This window comes from Podarcis cretensis, assembly GCF_951804945.1.
Source record: "Podarcis cretensis genome assembly, chromosome: 1".
Classification (NCBI taxonomy): Eukaryota; Metazoa; Chordata; class Lepidosauria; order Squamata; family Lacertidae; genus Podarcis; species Podarcis cretensis.
In genome coordinates this window covers 17717501-17742540 of record NC_137170.1, presented here as the reverse complement: position 1 = coordinate 17742540, position 25040 = coordinate 17717501, and the positions used below count along the sequence as shown (strand labels likewise).

The 25040-nt window shown below is 46.6% G+C and overlaps 1 protein-coding gene and 1 long non-coding RNA gene across 2 annotated transcripts in view; one reads left to right on the top strand and one right to left on the bottom strand.

The window, feature by feature from the left end:
• BEGAIN (brain enriched guanylate kinase associated) overlaps positions 1 to 25040 on the bottom strand; it is a 197689-nt gene that overhangs the window by 152231 nt on the left and 20418 nt on the right. Inside the window, exon 2 of the mRNA XM_079949693.1 lies at positions 5461 to 5489. Within this exon, the coding sequence (XP_079805819.1) occupies positions 5461 to 5489 (29 nt within the window). The remainder of the gene's footprint in view (positions 1 to 5460; positions 5490 to 25040) is intronic.
• On the top strand, positions 13166 to 13448 carry LOC307200868. Its single transcript, XR_013832460.1, has 2 exons — positions 13166 to 13244; positions 13299 to 13448. It is a non-coding gene; the product is annotated as an uncharacterized lncRNA (long non-coding RNA).

Genomic DNA, 25040 nt, shown 5'->3' with positions numbered 1-25040 from the left:
TGCTCGGTCCCAGCGCCTGCCAACCTAGCAGTTCGAAAGCACCTCCGGGTGCAAGTAGATAAATAGGGACCGCTTACCAGCGGGAAGGTAAATGGCGTTTCCGTGTGCGGCTCTGGCTCGCCAGAGCAGCGATGTCACACTGGCCACGTGGCCCGGAAGTGTCTCCGGACAGCGCTGGCCCCTGGCCTCTTAAGTGAGATGGGCGCACAACCCCAGAGTCTGTCAAGACTGGCCCGTACGGGCAGGGGTACCTTTACCTTTACCTTTACCTAGTATGAGACAGCATGTATTATGTTAAATGTGTAGGTAAGTATATCAGGTAAATTAAAATAAGTGTTAGGCTGAGGTGATAGCGTTGAGAGGGAGTGGTAGAGAGAATTTGGAAGATTGTGGCAGGGTTAGTGAGATCATAGAATCATATCGTTGGAAGGTACCACAAGAATCATATCTAGTTCTGTGGTTCCTGATTAGCTAGCACGGCGGACCCCCTGTTTTTCAAAAGCCAAGCCATGGACCCCTTACTTTTGAAAATGTTGTTGTCTCTATGGTAGTTTTTTGTTATGTGAATGGTGTCACAGTCCCCTTGGGTGGATTATGTGAACCCACAGGGGTCTGAGGACCATCAATTGGGGACCACAATTCAAGTCCAATCTCCTGCAATGCAGGAATTTTTCCACCAACATGTGGCTCAAACCCGCGACCCTGAGATTAAGAGTCTCATGCTCTACCAACTGAGCTATCCCATCAATATGGAGGATTGTGGGGCTCTCGGGCCCACCACCAGTGGTAAGGTGGATGTTGACTCTGAGTAGCATGCCCAGGCACCGTTCGTGAGGAACTCACTGATGTCACTCTTGATAATTAGGAGGTCCATTTCTACCGAAGGAAGTCCAAGATGAACCTGTCCCTCTGGAGTGGCGAGTCATGGCTGCACTCAGTATGAGGCCAACCAACACCTCCATGTTCAGGATGCTTCCACCTGCCAACACCCTTAGCTTCATGCTGTGATGGCCTGGGAATCTGATTCAGAGGCTGAATCGGAGGAATCCCAGCCTGCACAGGAGTCCCCGCCTCCAGGGCCGGCTAAGCCAGGGCAGGGGCTTGAATCTGAAGGGCCCCCACCTGTGCTGGATCCTCAAGAGCTGAATCCGCTCTGGCCCCGGAGGTGATCGAGGACCCATTGCCTGCAGATGCTCCTCTCCCAGCCCTGTCAGGGGAAGGTGAGGTTGCCTCTGGGTCCAGTAACTCTCCAGCCTCTCCTGAGCTGCAGAGGCTCAGGGCAGAGAGGCGGAGGGAACTAAGTTCTCTCAGGAGGAGTGCTCGCCTTAAGGCCAGGGGAGGTGAATCACCTGTGGGCCGGGACCGCCCCAGGCCTCAGAGGAGATAAAGGCCAGTCAGCCCAGTCCCAGGTTGCGGGAGCAACATCGTTGGAAACCTGTACCTGCCAGCACCCTGACCTGCTCGTCTGGAGTTCATGATCACGCCCGGCTCCTTGCCTTGGACCCCACTTCGCCCTTGATGGACAGCCTCCAGACCCTTGACCCAGGACTGGACTCAGACCACGCTGCACGGTACCCCCCCCCCCAGAACCAGCACACATGCCTTCCTTGTGCGGTGGCCTGAGCACTGAAAGCTCATCCAGGCCAACAGGATCTTGCTGAGGCTTCCTCAGCATCTTTGTGGTAGCCTCTCCCTCCTGCCTGATGGGCTTGGCTGGCTGCCCCAGCTGGGGAGGCTGGGGTAACTGCTGGTGGATGGGCCGTGGCATGGCCAGAGCATCCTGAATATGAAGGCACTGCTGGGTCTCCTGGCTGCCCTCTACACCGAGTGCAGCCACGGCTCATTGCTCATCTCGGACTTCCTCGAGTGGAAATGGACCTCCTGATTATGAAGAGTGACGTGGGTGTGTGTTATAAATGGAAATACGTTGCTTAAAACAATATATTAGAAGAGCACCGCGCAACCCAGATGTGATAACTCCAGGTTATGCTCGTGTTGGGACAGCACCAGAGGCAAAGAAACCCAAGTATCTATATACAAAACTGCCTTTTAAGCCAAGATGGCAAAAATAAAGAGAGAGCTGGTTGCATATCTAGAAGCAGGATGCTCTTTCAGATTTTCAGGAGACAGAGAAGCCTGTCCCCTCCTCCAGCAAGGTTTTAAAAGCCCAGCCCTTGCATACACTCAAGATGAAATGGCCCCAAAAGGAAAAAAATAAAGCATATTTTTAGGGAGTGTATTGCATTTACTTATGAGTGTCTTGCCTCATAAAACTACAGTGGTACCTTGGGTTAAGTACTTAATTCGTTCTGGAGGTCCGTTCTTAACCTGAAACTGTTCTTAACCTGAAGTACCACTTTAGCTATGGGCCTCCTGCTGCTGCACGATTTCTGTTCTCATCCTGAAGCAAAGTTCGTAACCCGAGGTACTATTTCTGGGTTAGTGGAGTCTGTAACCTGAAGTGTCTGTAACCCGAGGTACCACTGTATAGCTATTTGCACCGGATGTCAGACAGCCTGTTTTCTGCAGGAAAGGGGACCTGTGCCTTTGGCATGCATGCGGAGTATATCAGTCCACTTTATTACTTTAAGAACAGATTGCAATTGTCCCCTTCTTGCTGCCATGATGCAACCCTGATGTATTGCTGTTGTGGTTTGGTTTTTTGTTTTTCGTTAAATAGTTTTATCATGTATTATATATTTCCATGTTGTGTCCTGCTCTAGGATTGAGTTTAATGATGAGTAGAAGATGCCTAAATAAATGAAAATGTAGAAGCAGTCAGTTGAACAGAAAAAGAGGTACCTTTGACTAGTTAAAGCAGCAGTAGCCAACAAGGTGCTCTCTAGTCATTGTTGGACTACAACTCCCAGCATTCATAGCTATTGGCTATGTTGGCTGGGGCTTGGAATTTGTGTTGGCTGCTCCTGAAATCAATGTTTGAAGCTCTGGGACTACAAAGCCTGCTTAGCTTTCCGTGGTGCTGCTTTGCCCCAGAATACCTTCTGTTATGATGTTATTGCTTTGTTTGGGGGAAACGCATTTTCTTTCAACCCCACTTTCCCATTTGCGAAAGGGACAGATCGGTGATCATATCTTATGGTATGTGATTGCAGAAAAGTGTACGGCTATGAAAATTTGGGCCCTTCTTGAGCTAATGTCCAACAGAGTCTTGGGGGGGGGGGTGTTGCATGACAAAATCATTGAGCTGTGGCAGAAGCAAGAATTAACTTACACTGAATTCACAATTCGGTGGCTTTTCTGGCTGAATAATGAGGACTGGAGCATAATTCTGTTGACAATATTTCCCTTCGCTTGAAAAGGCCCAGCCAGCCCATCTCTTCCCATTCCTTCAACCTCTTCAGTCGAAGAAGCTCCGAATATTGCCAGACCACTGATTCCCATCATCCCTGAGCATTGGTCATGCTGGCTGGTGGGAGTTGGAATCCAACAACATAGCAGGTTGCAGGTTATCCAACTCTGTTCTGTATGGTATGGAAATACTGAAAGGAAGTGTAACATCTTCCGCAGTTAGGCATGCCTAGAGGCAATATCCTATACGTGGAATTTGATTCAGTGTTGTTCATTCCCTTACTGGTGGAATTTGATAACTAGAAGGCAACATGCACGACGACGGGTGAATAATGCAATCCTTCCCCAAAATGGTGCCACCCAGATGTTGTTGGACTACAGCTCCCATCATCCTCAACCATTGGCCATGCTGGTTGGAGCTGAAGGGCCACAGGTTGCCTTAAATCAACAGAGGACACAGAGGAGGACCCTTCGCTCAAAGCAGTAGCAAAGCTCTTCACAGGAAGGAAAGTAAATACTTTTGGACTACACAGACTCTTCCCATCCCCATGTATTTGTAGACCACTAATGAACCATAACGAATCTCCAGGCTAGTCCCTGATGGCCATGAGGCCAAGCAGTAATGAATGAGAAATGAAATAAAGCTACCAGTGTCAAGGGTGTGTTCAGAAGCAGTGTCTTCGTGAATACTAATCCTGCCTGCACTTCCCCAGCTAAGATCCAACTAAAGGAACCCATTCAGTTTTCCTCTTTTCCCCATTTGTGTTCGTCTACCTTTTCATCAGAATCCACAGAGCTTTGCAACTTTCTGACACTTTTTAATAACTTTGTGGCTGCCCTTTTGACATCAACGAGTTTGAAAGCTGTATTCTGTTGGTTCTACCAATGGCAATGGCTCACTGGAAACTGTAGAAAACCCCAGATCTTTAAACAGAAATGGAGAACCTGCTGGACTCCAAATTCCATCAGCCCCAGCCAGCACTGCGAATGGCCAGGAATGATAGGTACCATAGTCCAACAACAGTTGGAGAGCCACAGGTTCTCCATCCCTGGCTCAGAAAACATTTGGATGGCAATATAAACCTTGTCAAAACACAGGGAGGATGTAACATAGCTCCAAATCCCACTGTATTGCACACATAGAATCATAGAGTTGGAAGAGACCACAAGGGCCATCGAGTCCAACCCCCTGCCAAGCAGTCCAAATCCTATGCATATTTACTTTGAAGAAAGTCCCATGGACTTCAGTGAAGCTTATTTCCAAGTGTGGACAAGATCATTCACACTTAATTGTGCGCTGTACAAAAACAAATCGTAATTGGTTCAATAAGAAATCTATGGCTTTTCCTTTCTTTCTTTCTTTTTTAATGCCTTGCAACGACATACAGAAACGAAACCTCCTAAGCAACACTCAAAACATGAGCTCGGAAACTTGCACATTTTCCAAATGCCATCTCCTCTTTGATTGAAAGCAGGGGGTTGATGCTAAGAAGAAACTTCTACAGGCAGACAACATTTTGAACACAGAAGAAATGACTCAAAACAAAACCCCAGCTAGAAAATAAATGTAAAACAAAAAAACCAAACACCAATATTACACCATTTACACTGAAACAAACAACAGGCAATTGGATGCTTTGATGCAAAGTTGATTCCCACCCAGCCCCTCAACTGACAGCTCTCTCTTCCTCTTCTTTCCCTGTGAATTATTTGATCTGGCTTGTTCTCCCTGAGCAGAGGAAGCATGCTCTGGCAATAGACCCAAGTGGTGGCTACTGCGTTTGTTTAACTGACTGTATCGCCTCCTATTTTATCTGGCAATGGAAACATGGCATTGTGCAGACAGAGGCTCCTTCTGAAATAGACATCTTTGCAAAAGGCTCTCAACAACCACCCACCACCCCAGTTTCCTCCAGACCCCTGAGATTTCCAAAACCTGGCAACCGAATCTACTTCCAGATAGCCAAAGCACCCCAAATAAAGAAATGAATGGTCTTCAATCAGTATAAGACCCAGCAGATCGCCTGCCTTATAACGAGCAGTGCAGGAGGGCGGGTGGGAAGGGAGGGGAGGGGAAAAAGAAAGAAAGAAAGAAAGAAAGAAAGAAAGAAAGAAAGAAAGAAAGGGAGACCCCCAAACTGGTTGACTTACCTTATTTTCTCCATCTCTGCCGCAGAGGCCTACAAGAAATCAAACAAACAAGGTGCAAGTGAATGGAAAGGGAGCAGCAGCGTTCACTCGGCAGATTTATGCATAGTTCAGGCTATCCAAAAAGGCTGGCTGGCAGGCTTGGCTGGCTGCTGCCGCCGGCTCCCGTCTACCGAGCCCCGGCCAGACCGGGACCCCAGATCTGCATGGGAGCAGCAGGGGTGCACGTTGACTGGTGAACTCCCGAAGAACGCAGCAGCAGCAGCGGCGGAGGCAGCAGCAGCAGCAGCAGCGAACACGCTGCAGAAAGGCTGGCGAGCTCCCCAGGAGACATGGGCAACACGGAATGACTCAGTTTGTAGCGCCCAGGCGAAGAAGGCAGAGGAGGAGGAGGAAGGTAGAAGGAGAACCAGTAACAGGTTACTGTGCCGAGCGGGTTCCGCAGGAGAGAAAGTTGAAATCGAGGGGTGGCCCCGTCCAACAGGAGCCGAGGGAGGGAGGCAGGCAGGCAGGCAGGCGCGCACCAACGTGGCACATAGACGCTGCCACGATCTCCAGTTTCTCTCCTCCCTCGCCCTCCCCCCTCTCCCCAAAAAACCCCCACACCACCTTGGAGTTTTTATTTCATCACGTTTCCCCGAGATCTCGGCAGATGGAGCGCGCGCACGCAGCTCGAGCGAGAGTTTCAGGGATCGCGTTAGGGTTGTTGTTTTTTTTTTTTGTGTGTGTCCCCCATCCACCCTGTAATTCATGGTCTTAATTCATCTCTCTCGCATTCCGCCTTGCCCTTTAAGATCCACGCCGGGGTCCCTTTGATCCGCACCGGCAAGAAGGTGGGGGGAAAGTTTCAGGCGGACCAGTGGCGTAGCGTGGGGGGTGCAGGGGGGTGGCCGCACCGGGCGCAACATCTGGGGGTTAGGGTTAGGGGGCGCAAATCCACGGGTTAGGGGGCGCAAATCCACGGGTTAGGGGTGCAAATTACTTGCCTTGCCCTGGGTGCTGACAACCCACGCTACGCCACTGAGGCGGACTCCTTTTTTTAACCCCTGTTCCGCCAGACCCGGCCAAGGAAGGCACCCCTCTCCAACAGCGCTTGACTCTCTGGGAGCCTACTTAACCCATTGCTTCCTGAGATCTGCCCAGATGAAGCCACTGGGATGGTGCGGGGGGAGGAGGGATTCTGTTGCAGCTTTTAGCATACTAGTGTGTCCTTCCTTCCTATCTATCTATCTATCTATCTATCTATCTATCTATCTATCCCTGCATCGTTTCATTTCTTTTGAATTCTTTCCCCTTTCAATGTATGGCACGCAACCATTTTATTCACCCTCAACACAATTATCTCCAATATTTTGAGCTGTCAGGCTTCTTTTGGCTCCGCCTGCCCTTCACACACATCTAGAGTGGGTGGGCGGGCTCTTCTGCTTTCCCCCTTCCATCCCAGTTTTGTGAATTAAAGCGCCAGGGCGAGTCTGGGAACCCGACATTTCAAAAGTATATTCCCATCCTTTTTTTAGTCCCAGAAGACCTGTCGTTTCAAAGCCTCATGTTTTAGATAGTCCTAAAGCACATTTCTCCCCTACCAAACATAAAAATTAAAAAAGAAACTGGGAAATGCTGTTTAAAGGTGCTAGGAATTGTAGCTCTGTGGGGGGGGGAGAGACTACAGTTCCCAGAATTCTGGGCGGGGTGTGTGCTTTAAATGTATGGTATGTACTTAGCCTGTGCAACAGATGGTGGTTAGGTAAGAAAAGGAAAAACGAGGCATGATCAGAACAGCAAAAATGAAAATCTACACTGAAATATCAGTGGCGTTTGTGTTCTTCAATTGCCAACAGATCCCTATTTCTCTCTCTCCCCCCCCCCCCCCCGTCCTTCCTGGTTTTTTCTCTGGCCCAGTCACTTATGATCTCATGATGTGGAAGTTCTTTCCTCACGTCCATTGTTGCCTTGGCAATGCCTTGCAAAATGCATCGAGAGGCAAGCCGAGCCCATTGATTGAACGGTTCCCCCACACCAATTCATTAACATACAATATTGCAGCGCACAAGATGAGACGACTTTTCTGAACGCCACCCTGCTGGTTCCGATCCTGGGAGTCCTAAATGCCAAATGATAATCGCCAGTGTCCACTCTATGCAAGTGGAACCTCCAAAAATGGATGGGCTTGTGCACTAGGGGAAGGAGGGTGTCCTTCTGTGCTCCACAAAACAACCCTCCTGTGCTGATGATGCAGCGCAACCCTGAACTCTCATCCTTGCACGAATGTAGAAGACAGAATCACGGTCCCACTCTGCACTAGCAAACGCCTTTCCTAAGCTGCTATGTGGAGCTAAAAGGAGGAGGGCAATGAGGAAGGGGAAGAGCTTATAAGGACATGGCACTCCGCTAGGTGCTTCATACTGGGCGCATAGTTAGAGTATGGAACAGGCTCCCACAGGAGGCAATGCTGTCCACCAACTTGGGTGGCTTTAAGAGAGGATTAGATAAGAGAAATTAATGGAGGATAAAGCGCAGGTGGCGCGGTGGGTTAAAGCCTCAGCGCCTAGGGCTTGCCGATGGAAAGGTCGGCGGTTCGAATCCCTGCGGCGGGGTGCGCTCCCGCTGCTCGGTCCCAGCGCCTGCCAACCTAGCAGTTCGAAAGCACCTCCGGGTGCAAGTAGATAAATAGGGACCGCTTACCAGCGGGAAGGTAAACGGCGTTTCCGTGTGCGGCTCTGGCTCGCCAGAGCAGCGATGTCACGCTGGCCATGTGACCCGGAAGTGTCTCCGGACAGCGCTGGCCCCTGGCCTCTTAAGTGAGATGGGCGCACAACCCCAGAGTCTGTCAAGACTGGCCCGTACGGGCAGGGGTACCTTTACCTTTACCTTAAAGCTCTCAATGGCTAACAGCCACAATAGCTATGTTCTACCTCCACATTCAGAGGCAGTAATGCTTCTAAATACCAGTTGCTGGAAACTGGGGGAGAGGAAGAAGAAGAAGAGTTTGGATTTGATATCCTGCTTTATCACTACCTGAAGGAGTCTCAAAGCGGCCAACATTCTCCTTTCCCTTCCTCCCCCACAACAAACACTCTGTGAGGTGAGTGGGGCTGAGAGACTTCAGAGTGTGACTAGCCCAAGGTCACCCAGCAGCTGCATGTGGAGGAGCGGGGAAGCGAACCTGGTTCAACAGATTACGAGTCTACTGCTCTTAACCACTACACCACCCCGGAGGAAGTGATCTAAATCAGTGTTTCCCAAATTTGGGTCTCAAGCTGTTTCCCATCACCCCTGAGCACACTGGTCCTGATAATTGCGTGGACAGGCGGAGTCCCTTCAACCCCAGGCGACCCCTGAGCTGAATATTCCTTCTGTTGTATTGGCAGGGCAGTCCTTTCCCCCTACCTGGCCGATCCCCTGGCAACACCCCCCCAGGCGGCATTGGGGGATTGGGTGAGGTAGGCGGAGACCTCCAGGTATCCAGCCTGGGGAGAGCGAAGCCAGCCCATACTACCAGGAGCACTGTGTGCGCTCATGAAAAAGGCACCCCCCCATTTGATGTGGGGAGTGGTCATTAGGGATGATAGGGGTTGTAGTCCGAAAACAGCTGGAGACCCAAGTTTGGGAAACACAGCTCTAGATGTTGTAGTCCAAATCCCAGGATCTGGAGGGCCACAGGTTCCCCATCCCTGGCACCAGTCAGTTCCAGGTTGGTGCTGGAGCAACATGAGCAGCTTCTCAGTGAGTCTGGTATCTGGCTTGTTTTTCCTAAGCTAGCTCCATGGGTATGCACCTTGTCATACCTGACTAGAATGTACCTCCTTGGTCTCAAGGCAGTTGTCTAGAACAGGAGAACCAAGCTGGCAACATGACCAGGAGATTTCGCAAGTTTCTGCTGCGCTGGCATACATGGTTGGTGGGTTGCATTTATCATGGTATGCTATGGCTGGGGTGCCAGTTGCTGCACCACGACAGCCTGACTACAGTGGTCCAGGCAATGGTAACCTCAAGACTTGATGACTGTCATGCATTTTAGGTGGGTCTGCCCTCACAAATTATCTGGAAGCTGCAGGTAATACAGAATGCCATGGCCAAACTGCTCACAGGAACAGGTTACTGGAACCCTGCTACTCTGCTGTTGAGAGAAAGCTATGCTACTGGGCCAGGTTCAAGTTACTTGGATTAATTCACAAAGCTCTAAATAACATGGGCCTAAAGTAAATTAAGGACCTTCTCATCCCTTATATTCCATTTAAGTCAACTGAGATCCTCTGATAGAGCACTTCTGGTGATTCCTGCATGTCCCTGAGGTTCAGTTCACTTTCATGTGGCAGGTCCCGTGCCAAACAGGTAGAAGTTTGGCAGGAACTTCAGATTCCTAGACCATAGAATTGTAGAGTTCCCTCCTTCCCTCCAGACCTCTTTTGAAAACTTTTTTTTTCAGATAGGCCTTTTGCAACATGATCTTTTTTTCCTTTATGAAAGTGTGGATTATAAATATTTCACTAAAAATAAAATAAAATAAAATAATAAAGGTGTGTCACAAGTTGTGCAGGCGTTTTCTAGCATGTTGCTCTATAGATTTTGGAGTAGGCAGCTGTTAACGCCATGTCGTCTTGCTTTATCATACAGCAGTACAGATGATAGGTGTTAAAAAGCCATGTCCAAATGCATACTTACAGATTGTTGCAACGGGTTTCCCATACAGGCAGGGAGGGAAAGGCTTTTAGTGTTGTGCTAACATTCCAAAAGCCTTTTATGTTTCATTTGGCTTTAGCTTTTGCAAAGATGTCTGCATCAATTTTTTATTGTGTTCAGATGCATTGTTCCATAAGTAAGCCTACTCTAGTAGTACAGAAGGTTAGAAGCAAAGTTGTTTGTGAACAAAAGTTACTGGGGAGCGTGTGTGTGTGTGAGAGAGAGAGAGAGAGAGAGAAAGAGATTTTGTAAAAGCATTGGTGATGTCAAGTGGATACCATTTTCTGGGCAGATATTCTGTTAAAGGACTCAGACAAGAACTTTGATTGAACCAACAGCATTGATGGAGGAGAACACTGAGCTTTGCAATTGTGTAATAGTCATGTAATAGTACCTTTCAATGGATTGACTGTAAGAGTTTGAAAGCTTCTGAGATCACCAGCTATTTCCCATGCAGAAATAAGTAAAGGGACTGAGTTTACTCATACAACCAGTCCCTTGGTGTACTCTCTATAAATACCCAGCACTTATATCTCATTAGATGCATTAGATGAATCTATCCTTAGTTCCAGTTTCTCATCGTTGGCTATTAAATGAGAGCCTGCATGATGTCATGAGTAGCGTTGTGTGATAGCTGCTTTCCAACGTCATAATATACCACCAGCTAAACTTTGTGATATGGCGGTATATTATGATGTCAGAAAGGAGGCAGGGAGGAAGAAGGCAGTTGCCAGCCATGGAGACAATGAGCATCACTGTGCACAGCTTCTGCCACTTCCTGTCAAGGCCAAGAGGGCGGCGCTGCTCTAGATCGAGTACATCAGCCAGGGCACCACATACCAGGGCACTGTGGAGCTGCCTGCCCCAGCGTCTTGCCTCCTCCCCCAGCGCCTGGCACATGGAGGAAGGAACCCTGGCCCCACGAGGCATGGGGCGAAGCTACTTCCTCCTCCAGTGCCCGATGCACAGCGGAAGGAGCCCCTAGGGTGAAATTGTTCTCAGGCATGCTGTTTTGGAGGTGGGTGACACATATGGGGTGCTGATTGGCAGAGGGCAGCACAGATCCCATGCATGCATGCATCCACCCACCTCTAGTCCTCCTGAGTTTAAAGCAGTTGGCCTGAAACTGAGAGGTGAAATACTGCCAGGTCTAAATTGCATAATAATAATAATAATAATAATAATAATAAATAATAATAATAATAATAATAATAATAATAATAATAATAATAATAATTTATTTACACACCACCCATCTGGCTGGGTTTCCACAGCCATTCTGGGCAACTCCCAACGGAATATTAATAATAATAGAAAAGTGATAAAACATCTAACTTTAAAAACTTCCCTAAACAGGGTTGCCTTCAGATGTCTTCTAAAAGTCAGATAGTTGTTTATTTCCTTAACATCTGAAGGGAGGGTGGGTGCCACCACAGGGTGGGTGCCACCACCGAGAAGGCCCTCTGCCTGGTTCCCTGTAACCTCATTTCTCGCAGTGAGGGAACCGCCAGAAGGCTCTCGGAGCTGGACCTCAGTGTCCGGGCTGAACGATGGGGGTGGAGATGCTCCTTCAGGTATACTGGACCAAGGCCATTTAGGGCTTTAAAGGTCAGCACCAACACTTTGAATTGTGCTCGGAAACATACTGGGAGCCATTGCAATCTAGCTCTCAAACTGATCCTGGATGATGCATCGATACACCGCCCAGGCCTAGTCATGAGGATAAAATGGAGAGCCACCCTGAGCTCTTTGGAGAAAAGGTGGGACATAAATGAAGTAATAAATAATAATAAATAATAAAGCTGGCAGCTGAGAACTTCTGGCCCTCAAGCTGTTGCTGAATTCTACCAGTCCCAGTGTAGCAGCTGGAGTGCCAGACAAGTATTAAGGAGGCCTGGCTTCAAAATTTCAGCTAGCCATGTCACTCGCTAGGTGACTTTTGGCCAATCTCTCACAACCTTGCAAGGCTGTTGTGAGTATAGCAACATAGGAAGCTGCCTTGTACTGAATCAGATCTTGGGTCCATCTTAAACAGTATTGTCTACAGTGACAGACAGTAGCTCTCCATCATTTCAGACAAGGGGCCTCTCCCAGACCTACCTGGAGATGCCGGGGATCAAACTTGTGACTTTCTGCATGCAAGGCAAGTGCTCTGTCCCTGAGCTATGGCCCTTCCCCAGATAAAGGCACTGAATGAGACAAGAGGAAGAGAGTGGTCCTCCCCACTAGCTTCTTGCTAGGCTTGTATTTTGAAAATATCAATCCATATCAATCAATCCACCTTTGATTAGAATGGCTTCTACTTAAAATACGCAGAGGTTTAAATAAAGACGGGACAGTACTACACACCGCTCTCTGTGTTTGTAGTTCACCTTGGGGGGAAGCTTAACTTAGCATGACCTCACAAGGAACAATGATCTAAGAATAACATGAACTGAGAAAGTACCAGAAACCAGGAGAGTGTGAAATCAAATACCCGAAGGACTGTGCCTGCCTCTCTCTCTCTCTCTCTTGGGCGAGTGCACTGCTCTTTTTGGTATGTACCATACCTTGCTTAATAACTTGTGTGGGTGGGTGTTGAAACATAGCACAGAGAAACAGTTCGCTGGGATGTTTATAATTACACCAAGCAATTTAGGCACAGAGGTTGCTGTTCAGGAAATCGGGGCATAAGTGGCTGTTAAATCACAGCAGTATTTGGGATATTATTAAACTTCTGGGGCATCCTTTCAAAAGCCCTTAGCTGATGGGACCTTTGCGATTTGACCTCCTGGCACCCCATCTTGACTCTGGCAAAAGAGCTGTCTGTTTTTGAGAAACTGGGCAGATTGGTAGTTATTGAACCGGTGGGACTTAACAAAGCTGATGATCAGCAGCCTGGAAACCAAGCCTTACGGGGAAAGGCTGAAGGAGATAGGTATGTTTAGCCTGGAAAAGAGGAGACTGAGAGGACTGAGAGGAGATACGATAGCCATCTTCAAATAACTTAAGGGCTGTCACATGGAAGAGGGAACAAGTTTGTTTTTTCCACCCAATCCAGCTCCAGGTGGAAGTGAATCAGCGACCTGATTGGCCTGCAGGAGCAGCCAATCAGGCTTCTGGAGAAGGTGTATCTGCAACCTGATTGGCTGCAGGAGCAGCCAATCAGGCTTCTGGAGGAGGTGAATCTGCAACCTGATTGGCCTACAGGAGCAGCCCAGAATTAGCCAATCACGTGGGGCCCATTGGGTAAATAATGTATATACAGCTAGACGTTTTGGGGAAAGTTTCATTCATTGCTACTATGAGCTGAATAAAGAGCATGAAATTCACACTCGACTCCAAGTATATTTCACCTTCCTTGGAGGTTTTTAAGCAGAGGTTGGATGGCCATCTGCTATGGATGCTTTAGCTGAGATTCCTGCATTGTGGGCAGTTGAATTGGATGAACCTTGGCGTCCCTTCTAACTCTTACAATTCTGTGATTCTATGATGGAAAAAGCAGGTGGGTTTTATTGGTATATTTAGATCCCAACTTTCCTCCAAGGTAGCATGCATGGTTTTCTCCTCATCTTATTCTCAGAACAGCCTTGTGAGGTTGATTAGACATAGGCCATTCATACAATACCTTTAAAACACTATGAAACCACTTTAAACAATCATGGCTTCCCCCACAAAATCATGGAAGCCACAGCTTGTTAAGCATGCTGGGAGTTGCCAGGAGACCCTGTTCTCCTCACAGAACTACGATTTACTGAGTGGTGTAACAGTCAATCCCTATTCCCAGGGAACTCTGGGAATTGTGAGGAATAGGGCTGACCAGAGCTTCAGCTGAGATCTAGAACTTGTTTTCATATCAAAGCTCATTAAGCGAAATAACAAGGATAGTGGAAAAGGCACTGGCTTTTGTACAGACTGCTATTCCTTCAAAGCTGACTGTTGTCAACATCCCCCACTCTTCCCCAGTCAAGGTCATAGTCCTCAAGGCTGGTTAAGTTATTTTGTTCCACAAATACCTCACCCTCATAGTAAAAAAAATACAACAATAAACAATGAACTAACTAGTGATTCCCTGCTCTTTCTTAATACCCAGCACTAGTTGTCGGAGGCAGCAACTTCACTCTGCCTAATGCATACCTGCCAAGAGCCCCGGAAAAATTGGACATCCTATTTTTTCATGCAAGATCTCAGCTGCCATTTTGGGTGCCACAATATTGCATGCTCAGGGCCACGCTCTAGACCCAAAAAGCATTTGGGGGTGCCCGAGAGTGTGGTGTGGGTCACATGATTCACCCAGAAGCACTTCCCAGAAGACACGCATCCGAAAAAGTTGGATGGTATGCTAATGATAGGGACGTACCAGTTTCTTGATAAGCAATGCATAGGATTAAGATGTTAAATTGCAATGATTAGAATGAGTACTGTGCTGCATATTTAATAATATTTTGAGCTTTGATTAGCAATAGATCCAAGCTCCTTGTATTATAACAAATAGGAGCTAATAGGGTTGGGTAGGGTAGGTAGGTGCTGTCTGTATGACAAAGCAGATTAAAAAAAAGCCAATAATACATTAATACAAAAGAAATGAGGTAGCAGGTGTGGAGCAGCACTCAGAGTCATTCTGGTCTGATCCAACAAGGCAATTATTATGTTCTTTAGCACCCCTGAGGTCCCCCCCTCTCTCAACCCCTCCCCCATATATTGAATTAAATGAATGTGTCAATATCTTTGAAATAGGAGGGTTAATGTTATCCGATTCCTTGAATATATCTGTATCTCTAAGTCTGCCTGCCTGTCTACCTACCGGTATCTCAGTCAGTAGAGCATGAGACTCTTAATCTTAGAGTTATGGGTTCAAGCCCCAGGTTGGGCAAAATATTCCTGCACTGCAGAGGGTTGGACTAGATGACCCTCATAGCCCCTTCTAACTCTACAATTCTATACATCTATCTATCATCTGCACACATTTCCCCTGAATGTTCTCTCAGCTCTCCAAATGTGGGTTTGTGTGTTGCCTGGAAGAAACAGGCTCTGTTTAGCTTATTATTGAAAGAGGGGCGTCCTACACGGCTCCTCTACACACACGAAAGGCTGAAGTGGAGCCTGTACTGGACTGGGATGCTATTTTAATAGCCGAAAGGTCACCAGAAGTCTCCCCGTGGTCCCTCGATACCCTCTCTTGCGCTGTGCATTAGCATTCCTCTCCGCAGGTCCCTTTCTACTAGTTTGAAAGAGTCGGCTCTCAACTCCTACACAAAATGTGGAGTTGTTAGGATTTGCAGAGGAGACATTAAATCAGCCTCTGGAGATTCCTTTGTCAAAAGGAAGCCATATTTATTAAAAGTGCAGTTGGCTCTTCACATGTGTCATATTCCCTCCCGCTCCCCTTGGCCTTTCCCCTCCTTCCGGCACATCCACCCCCTGCCCAGGGTGGGGGAAAAGCCCTCTGAAGGAACATCCAGTGCATATTATCTAGTGGCTCGTACTTGTCATTCTGTCCTGTGTGATACTATTTTTAGAAAGGGATTTTCATCCAATTGCCGTTCAGTAGACTAGTTGTCAAGGCAAACACCGAGAAGGTGGTTGAGGTTGAATTTGTCAATGATTCAGCAGTGCGGCTGTTGTTAGCAAGCCAGGCTCGCCTCTCTGATAATAATGTGCGCTCTGGCGTTTCTGAGAGCCGGTGTGATGTTGCAGGTAGTGTGTTTGGCCCTGAAAGTGAAGGGCCTGGCGGGCTCTAATAACTCCCCAGGGATGAAGCTTACATCTTAGTGGTCCCTGGACCAATAACAATGCATAGCATCTGTAGCAATGCTTTAGAGCACTTAGTGCAAGGATGGGCAGTGGGGTTTTTGGACTGTGACATACCCTCCAACATTTCTCTGAAAATAGGGAGATATTATTCTATACCTTCCAACATTTCTCCAGTGAAAATACAGACATCCCCTCCAATGTTTCTCTGATGAACATAGGGACATCCTATTCCATACCCTCCAACATTTCTCCAATGAAATAGGGGTGTCCTAAGGAAGAGGGGGACATTCTGGGATAAAATCAGAAATTGGGACAGCTTCTGTAAATCCAGGACTGTCGCTAGAAAATAGGGACACCTGGAAGGTCTGTTATGACTCCCACCACACCAAGGCAGCATGGCCAATAGTCAAGGATGATGGGAGTTGCAGTCCAAAACATCTGGAAGGCTAAAGGGTCTGTAATCTGAAGCGTATGTAACAATACTATATCTATCTATCATCTATCTATATCATCTATCTATCTATCTATCTATCTATCTATCTCTATCATCTATCATCTATCTATCTATCTATCTATCTATCTATCTATCTATCGCTATAGAATCAGAAACTTTCAAAAAACATTGAAACAATATATCTCCCAATTATATAAAAAATCAGTAGCACAAAATATTCTTATGATATACACTCTCTTATTCTTGCTTCTGGCATTGTCAGATTGGTATTCCACTGATCATATCTATACTATTATATGTAACAATACTGATTAGACTAAGGTGCCCACTGTTAAAAGACAGACACTGTAAGGCACAAACCAAGAATTCTTACATGGGCTACAATCATATTCCTGGGAACTGAGAAAGAAGCAAGCACCGACTGTGAAACATCAACGCACTAACAAATTGCTGGGTTTTCAAATGTGAACATGGAACTGAGCAATTAAGCAAATTATAGACATTTAAGGCCAAGAAAAAGCATCCATTGACTACCTCCCAGCCCCCACCCCATGGAAGCCATAGTTACCAGTAAAGGATGGTAACTGTGGAATAAAGCCAGAAAACAGAGACATCACCAGAAAGAGTTACGTTAAATTCAGAAGATCTGGGTTTAACTCTATCCCTTCCCATAGTTAGAAAACCAAGATGGTCAGGACACATTCAACACAGTCAATCAAAGGCATGTAACAAAATAAATTTCAATATGGGCAAATGTAAGCTTCTACACTTCTGCAGGAAGAACCAGCTGCACAAATATAAGATGGGGGACACCTGGCTTACTAGTAGTACATGTGAAAAGGATCTTGGGGTCTTAGGAGACCCCAAGCTTAACAAGAGTCAACAGTGTGAGCAGCTGCAAATACACACACACACACACACACACACACACACACACACACACACATATATAATGCTAACCCAGCCTGCATCAACAGAAGTATAGCGTCAAGGAACTAACAGTACCACTCTATTCTGCCTTGGTCAGACCACACCTGGAGAGCAGAGGAGGGTGACCAAGATTATCAAGGGCTGGAAATCAAGCCTTATGAGGAACAGTTGAGGGAGCTGGGTATGTTTTGTTTGGATAGGAAGAGATTGAGAGGAAATATGATAGCCACCTTCAAATATCTCAAGGGCTGTCACCTGGAAGATGGAGCAGGCTCATTTACTCCTGCTCTGGAGAGTAGGACCATAACAAACAGATTCAAGTTACAGGAAAGGAATTTCTGACTCAACATCAGGAAGAACTTTCTGGCAGTAAGAGCTGTTCAACAATGAAATGGTCTCACTTGGGAGTTTGTGGACTCTCCTTCCCTGGAGGTTTTTAAGCAGAGGCCAGATGTCCATCTGTCATGGATGCTTTAGTTGAGATTCCTGCATTGCATGTGTCCCTTCCAACTCTACAATTCTATGATTCATTTGGGAAATCACAATTATTTTTAAGGCAGGGATGAGGAGCCTTTTTCAGCCAGAGGGCACATTCCCTTTGGAGCAGTCTTCCAGGGGGGCACATACCAGAGGTGGCTGGGGCAGGAGGCACAACTGGGAGGAGCAACAAATGTAAAGGCTTTGTATGGTAGGCTAGTTTCAACCCTTTTGATCCTCTGTCCAGTTTTGGATTGAGCATCATCAGATGTCAACGACACATTCCAGGCAGAAAAAACCACTCAGCAAAAGTGTGAATGGTTAGACTGTTGAACTATAATCGGGGAGACCACGGTTTGAATCCCTGTCCAGCCATGAAGCTCACTGAGTGGCATTGGGCCAGTCGCAGTCTCTCAGCCTAGCCAACCTCACAGGGCTGTTGTGAAGACAAAATGGCAAGGAAAGAACCATGTATACCACCCTGAGGTTTTTTGTAGCAGTTCGAAAGCACATCATAGTGTAAGTAGATAAATAAGTACTGCTCCGGCGTTTCCGTGCGCTGCTCTGGTTCACCAGAAGCGGCTTAGTCATGCTGGCCACATGACCTGGCTCCCTTGGCCAATAAAGTGAGATAAGCACCGCAACCTCAGAGTCGGACATGACTGGACCTAATGGTCAGGGATCCCTTTACCTTTACCTTGTGCTGTGTTTCTAGGCACAGGTCTGGACTTCAAAGCTACGTGCAAGCAGTTTTGATTTATTTGTTGTTGTTCCAGTGCTTTCCCCAGGAAAATCCATGTTTTGCCATTGAACCGGAACAAAAGCATTCGAGTTTTCTGTGGATTGACATTTGCTCCAATTTGGGACCACTCTGACACAGAGCTTTGAAGCACAGACCTGTGGTCCTGGGTTCTGGCTCCACCTATCCTTGAGCTCTCTGCTTTCCACCCCTCCAGTCCCAATGGCTTCCAACCCATCATGAGGTCTGGAAAACTGGGGAGGCTGTAGCATACATGTCAAAGTGATAGAATGCAGACCTGAAGGTTATTTGGATCTGGGATGTCATGTCTGTCTCCTCCACCTCCTTTGTAAAAGCTTCTTAGCAGGAATTTTGCAAACCTCCCGTTTAAGCCAGCAGCGAGAACCATTTGTTTGCTTAGAGATTATTGAGGGTCCCTGAAGAGTGAGGTTGACCAATATTGAATTTGTTAATGCAGATAAAACAACTTACAAGACGCTGGTTTCTAATAATACCAAGGTGTTGCTTTAAAGATTAATTAAACTCTAACATATTGAGCCAGCCTAGTAGACTCGTGAATAAATTCCCGGTGACATACTGGGTTTCGTTTGCTCCCGGGGTTCGTTGGAGCTTGATGCATGGCAGAAATGGCAAACTTCTGCTGATTATGCTCCCGTCTTGTTTGCTACGGCTCTCGCATTCCAAAGCAGTTGCTGCGTCCCGGCGGACTCTTGATTCAATAGGCTTAATTACAAAGTTGAAAAATTGAGTCATGCACACAGGTCAAATTAGAATGTACTTAATATCCCTCCAAAGGAGAATTTGGACCAGTTTATCTACAGGGCTCCCAACTCCTGGGAAAATGAAAGCACAATCCAGATCAATAATGCTATTAAGGGCTGAATTAGAAATGAGTTCAAACAGGGATCGCAAGGTGATCATGTTGGACCACATGCGGGTTTGAATGGAAAGAGCTACAGTAAAATAGACTTCGTGACACCAGTGTATGGACTACTGAGGTGTTGGTTTCTGCTCTCTTCACTGTGCAGCGAAGTGCTTGTCACGAGGCAATGTTTACATTCCACAGTCTGTGCTGTTGGGTTTTCCCACGGGAAAGGAGACTGGATGTGACGTACACTGGTTTCCTGTTTTTCACTGTTCACACAGTGTTTCTCTCTGTGCTTCAGAGGAGAGAGGATGCTTTCTCTGCTCCGGCAGATGCAAGATGTTTTTCTGTAATCTACGAGCTTTGAAATGTAAATAAAGCAATATAGAGTATGTGCACGTATTCCTCATCATTCTGCTGTGCACAGGACACTGCAAATTCAACATAGGACGAGGCCTTATATGGAGTCAGACCATTGGTCCACCTAACTTAGTATTGGCTACACTGACTGGCAGCAGCTCTCCAGGGTTACAGGGAGGGGGTTTCTCCCAGCCCTGCCAGGAGATGCCAGGGACCTTTTGCCTGCAAAATCCAGGCTGTGCCACCAAATTATCATATTTCCCAGCACCTCACAGGGTATGTTAAGCTTAAATATGTGCATAATTTATCATCTCCTTTCCCCCTCCCTAAAACTAACTCTAACTCTTTGCTTGACATTCTCCGTTATTTATTTGTGGCTCTCATCAGACGCCATCACTTCACAACTCTGAAGATCCAGACTCATCAGTTGAAAAGCATCAACTTGAGAGTACAATACAGTGACACTGGATTTGTATAATGATGACACTGAGGCAATTCTACTGTAAAACGATCTGTACCATTAAACTCAAGAAACATATTCCTTGCAAAGGGAGAAGGGGGAGAGAACCCCCCCCCCCAACCTGTGCTTTCTAAGGCTGCTAGACAACAATTTTTGATGCAAGATAATGTGTGCAGCATGGGAAGATTTGCACAACTGAGGCAACAGTTTCCTAGCAACCATAGATCCTCTACGAATCCTTTCACTGATAACCATTAAAATGTATGTTAAATAGCATTAGGCACTGAAAAAAGAGAGAAAAGAAATGGAATCATGAGGAGATTCACGTCTTACAAAGACTGGGAACTGTTTAAGCAGTGCAGTGTTCAAGTTTTTGATGCAAAATATATCCATGCCCCAAAATAATGATGCCACTCTCAAAATAGTTATCACTATTTTTCTTATTACATTTATTACCTGCCCTTCATCAGCAGGTCCCAGAATGGGTTGCAGCAATTTGAAATTGCAACCAACCCTAAATTAGGCTGCCATTTAGTAGTGGGTCCTAACGCGGGTGGTGCTGTGGGTTAAACCACAGAGCCTAGGACTTGCAGATCAGAAGGCCAGCAGTTCGAATCCCCGTGATGGGGTGAGCTCCTGTTGCTCGGTCCCTGCTCCTGCCAATCTAGCAGTTCAGAAGCACGAAGTGCAAGTAGATAAATAGGTACCGCTCTGGCGGGAAGGTAAGCGGCGTTTCCTTGCGCTGCTCTGGTTCGCCAGAAGCAGCTTAGTCATGCTGGCCACATGACCCGGAAGCTGTACGCTGGCTCCCTCGGCCAATAAAGTGAGATGAGCACCATAATCCCAGAGTTGGCCACGACTGGACCTAATGGACAGGGGTCCCTTTACCTTTACCTTTACCTTTACCTTTACCTTTACCTTTACCTAACCTACCAGTTGAAGATCAATGTCATAGAGGACCAGGGATGTGCATTCTGCTTCCCTCCCAGACCGATGCTTTGAAATAGCCAGGTAGAAAGACCTATGTTCTCATTTACAAGAGAGGCCAATGAAAGTCTTGATCCAGGCTCAGAGGAGAACTTTGGAGACAACACCTGGCCTCAAAGTGAGCTCTACAAGGTCTGAATTTCTCCTCCATCTCAGATCAAAATCTGAGCTACAGAAGAATCCCTGTCTTCTATGCCAGCTTTCTCTAACCCAGTTCCCCTCCAGACGTTTTGTACTGCAACTCCCCATTAGCCTCAGCAGTGTTGGGGAAGCTTGCACCACACTCTTCCTTTCCTTAACTTGGTGACAATGGGAGCAGCAGCAAGCCACATGAGGAGGAAAAGAAAGAAGGGGAGATTTTGCTTTCTTCTCCTTCTACCAACTGCCCATTGCACTGATCCTACCTTGCAACAGGGCATGGGGAACATTGGGAGATGTCATTTCCACTAAGGCTTCACAATTGTATTATACTTTTAATTAAGAATGATGAGGAAGTTTGTCTGGGCCACCTGCAGTAACAAACTTTGGGATCTCAAAATTGCAATTGCAGCAGTCTTTGGGAGAACTACATCTCCCATGAGTCACTGGGATCCGATGCCTGGCACATTGCTAATCAGCCAATACACCAGAGCATCTGAGAAAGGAGTGAAGAAGTGGGGCGAAACCCTTTCCCTGGGGAGAAAGGCTGGCAGGCTGGCAGGGACCACCTCTGGAGATGGGTAGTTTTCCTGAACTCCTTGAACTGGCTCAGATTCAGAAAATTTATCTGAGTTCTCCACCCCCAAAAAAAGGGATAATTAACAAAGTAATCTGAAATACGTTTTAGAGAGTTCACACATTCCCAATTTTTATTGGACAAACAGCTTCACATAATTGAAAAGTTTATGTTTGGGTGAGGTCAGCCTATCAGGGAAATATTTCCCCCCCGAAGGTCTATCTAGCCATTCCCTTCATGGGGCAAGTTTTTAATATTCTGGGAAGTGGGACTAGTGTTTCCTCCTGCTGCCCATGATATCCAACCCAAAGACCTTCAGCATACAGATCAGGTGAGCGTTTCATGTGTCTTGAATAATATGCTAAAATTGCTTTCACTTTTGGGGATCTGTTTCTTTCAGCGACACCTAAGCCACTGCCCATATGCTGAGCCCCACGGCGGAAAGAGGTCATCCTTCCATCCTACTGGATGCCATATGGTGGCAATTGAGAAGACTCAAACAGAAGGATGAAACTTAAGCAGGGTGCTTTAGAGAAGACTTGGGATATTGAGCAAATAGGCTCTTCATAATATGGGATCATATATCAGGTGATGCATTCTTCCCACGCTTATGAGTTAATTATGAAAAAAAGCAATCAATATCACACCAGTGTTTTTCAACGGTTGTTTTTTAACCAAATACCAGACAATACAAAACAATGAATGCCTGTGAATGGATCTCCCCGCCCCATCTCTTTAAAGTTTGGTAAAAAGAGGCAACAAAAGAGGGAATTCAGAGGGAATTCACCAAATGCCAAACCCAAACATGAAGCTTTCGAGCATTACCCATTTTAACTGGTACCTCCTGAACTCCTGGCTGACAGACAAATAGCTACTTTCCACATAGCTGATCAAGTAGCAACCCATATGGCAGAGAACTGTCCCAACGTTGGCATTGTTGCACCTTAGCTGAATGGGGCTGGAGCGAGCCAGGGTGGCAGAGAAGTCAAAGATACAGGGGTGTACTAAGGAAGACAACCCAGTGCTCCCACCTGGGCAGCCCCAATTTCACATCCCTATCTGCCCCCCACCCCGGCCCTACAACACAGGCTGCTACTGAACCTGCTGTGATATGTGTGCCTACATTTATCCCTATTATTATTATTATTATTATTATTATTATTATTATTATTATTTACCCACCCTAAGGTGGGTAAAGGGACGCGGGTGGCACTGTGGGTAAAACCTCAGTGCCTAGGACTTGCCGATCGTATGGTCGGCGGTTCGAATCCCCGCGGCGGAGTGAGCTCCCGTCGTTCGATCCCAGCTCCTGCCCACCTAGCAGTTCGAAAGCACTCTTAAGTGCAAGTAGATAAATAGGTACTGCTTTATAGCGGGAAGGTAAACGGCATTTCCGTGTGCTGCGCTGGTGCCAGTTCGCCAGAGCAGCTTCGTCACGCTCGCCACGTGACCCGGAAGTGTCCTCGGACAGCGCTGGCCCCCGGCCTCTTAAGCGAGATGGGCGCGCAACCCCAGAGTCGGTCACGACTGGCCCGTACGGGCAGGGGTACCTTTACCTTTTTAAGGTGGGTAATATTCAAAACAATTCAAAGCAGCCTACAATAGGTTTCAGTCTCTGTCAAACAGGGGGTGGGGGGTATTTATTTATATATATTTTTTGCTGAATTTTGTACGGCTGTGGAAATACCAAACTGGTTAGTATAACTATAATGAGAACAGAGACCCACTGAAAATAATAAAAACATGACTAACTTAGACCCATAATTTTTAATAGTCCTACTTAGAGTAAAAAACTACTCGGAGACAGCTCAGTATGACAGATATGATTGTGGGTCAAAGGAAATGGGCAGAGAGATATTTCTGGCTGATGGGACACAATGGCTCTCTCACACCAACTCTCGCAAAAATTATTGCTTGTCTGTTGCCCTTATCTAAAGGCAAACTCCTGGGAATGATCAGAAATGGTCTTTTAAAATAAAATTGATAGGCACCAGTAGTGCTTCATTTCCCCCAATATTCCCCATGACATATAGGAGCAGAGATAGCACGGTGTCTCGATAAGGCCAAAGAGCGAAAGTCAGTGAGATGAATTATCGGCTGCTAACAGTTACACTGCTTGACAAGGGAGAAAACTTATAATGCAGAGTCATGGCATTTCCACTGGGAAGGTTAGAATAGATGTAAAATCAATATGCTGTTATCTGTTTCTCGTTGTACTTTTTTTTGGACAGGCAACAATAACCTGAAATGGGGTTAACTATCCTTGCTAACTATCATGATGTCTGAGGGATGGGGTAAGAAGATGTGGGGAATATTTTTATTCAAAAAATTGGCTATTAATGGGCTGGCTGGGGATAGAACATAGGCCTCCTAAAAAAAAACATGGAAGGGGGAGGGGGTTATATCTGGATTTTGTTTTTGTGAGGCGTTGGAATGTATAGTGCCCCATTTGCACTATATATTTTAAACTGAATAATAATAATAATAATAATAATAATAATAATAATAATAATTTATTATTTGTACCCCGCCCATCTGGCTGGGTTTCCCCAGCCACTCTGGGCGGCTTCCAACAAAGATGAAAAGTACACTAAAATGTCACACATTAAAAACTTCCCTGAACAGGGCTGCCTTCAGATGTCTTCTGAATGTCAGGTAGTTTGAGACTCCCTTCAGGAGTCTCAAAGCGGCTAACATTCTCCTTACCCTTCCTCCCCCACAACAAACACTCTGTGAGGTGAGTGGGGCTGAGAGACTTCAGAGAAGTGTGACTGGCCCAAGGTCACCCAGCAGCTGCATGTGGAGGAGCGGAGACGTGAACCCGTTTCCCCAGATTACAAGACTACCGCTCTTAACCACTACACCACACTGCTTCAGATTGGTCAGATGCATTCTGCTGACATCCCTGCTGTCTCACCCACCCACTTCCTGGACAGCAACAGTGACACACCTGCTGGAAAGCTAGCTTTGCGACTCTGTCCTCCCCAGCAACCCATCTCTGCACTGTGGAGGGAGTCTGCATGTACCATGGGTTGTGCTGACACTACAATTTGCACATCTCATGAGCACCAAACACCAAACTACACATGATGTTAAATGCATGCAAGTATCTAATGTGCATGTTAAAATAATAATAATAATAATAATAATAATAATAATAAT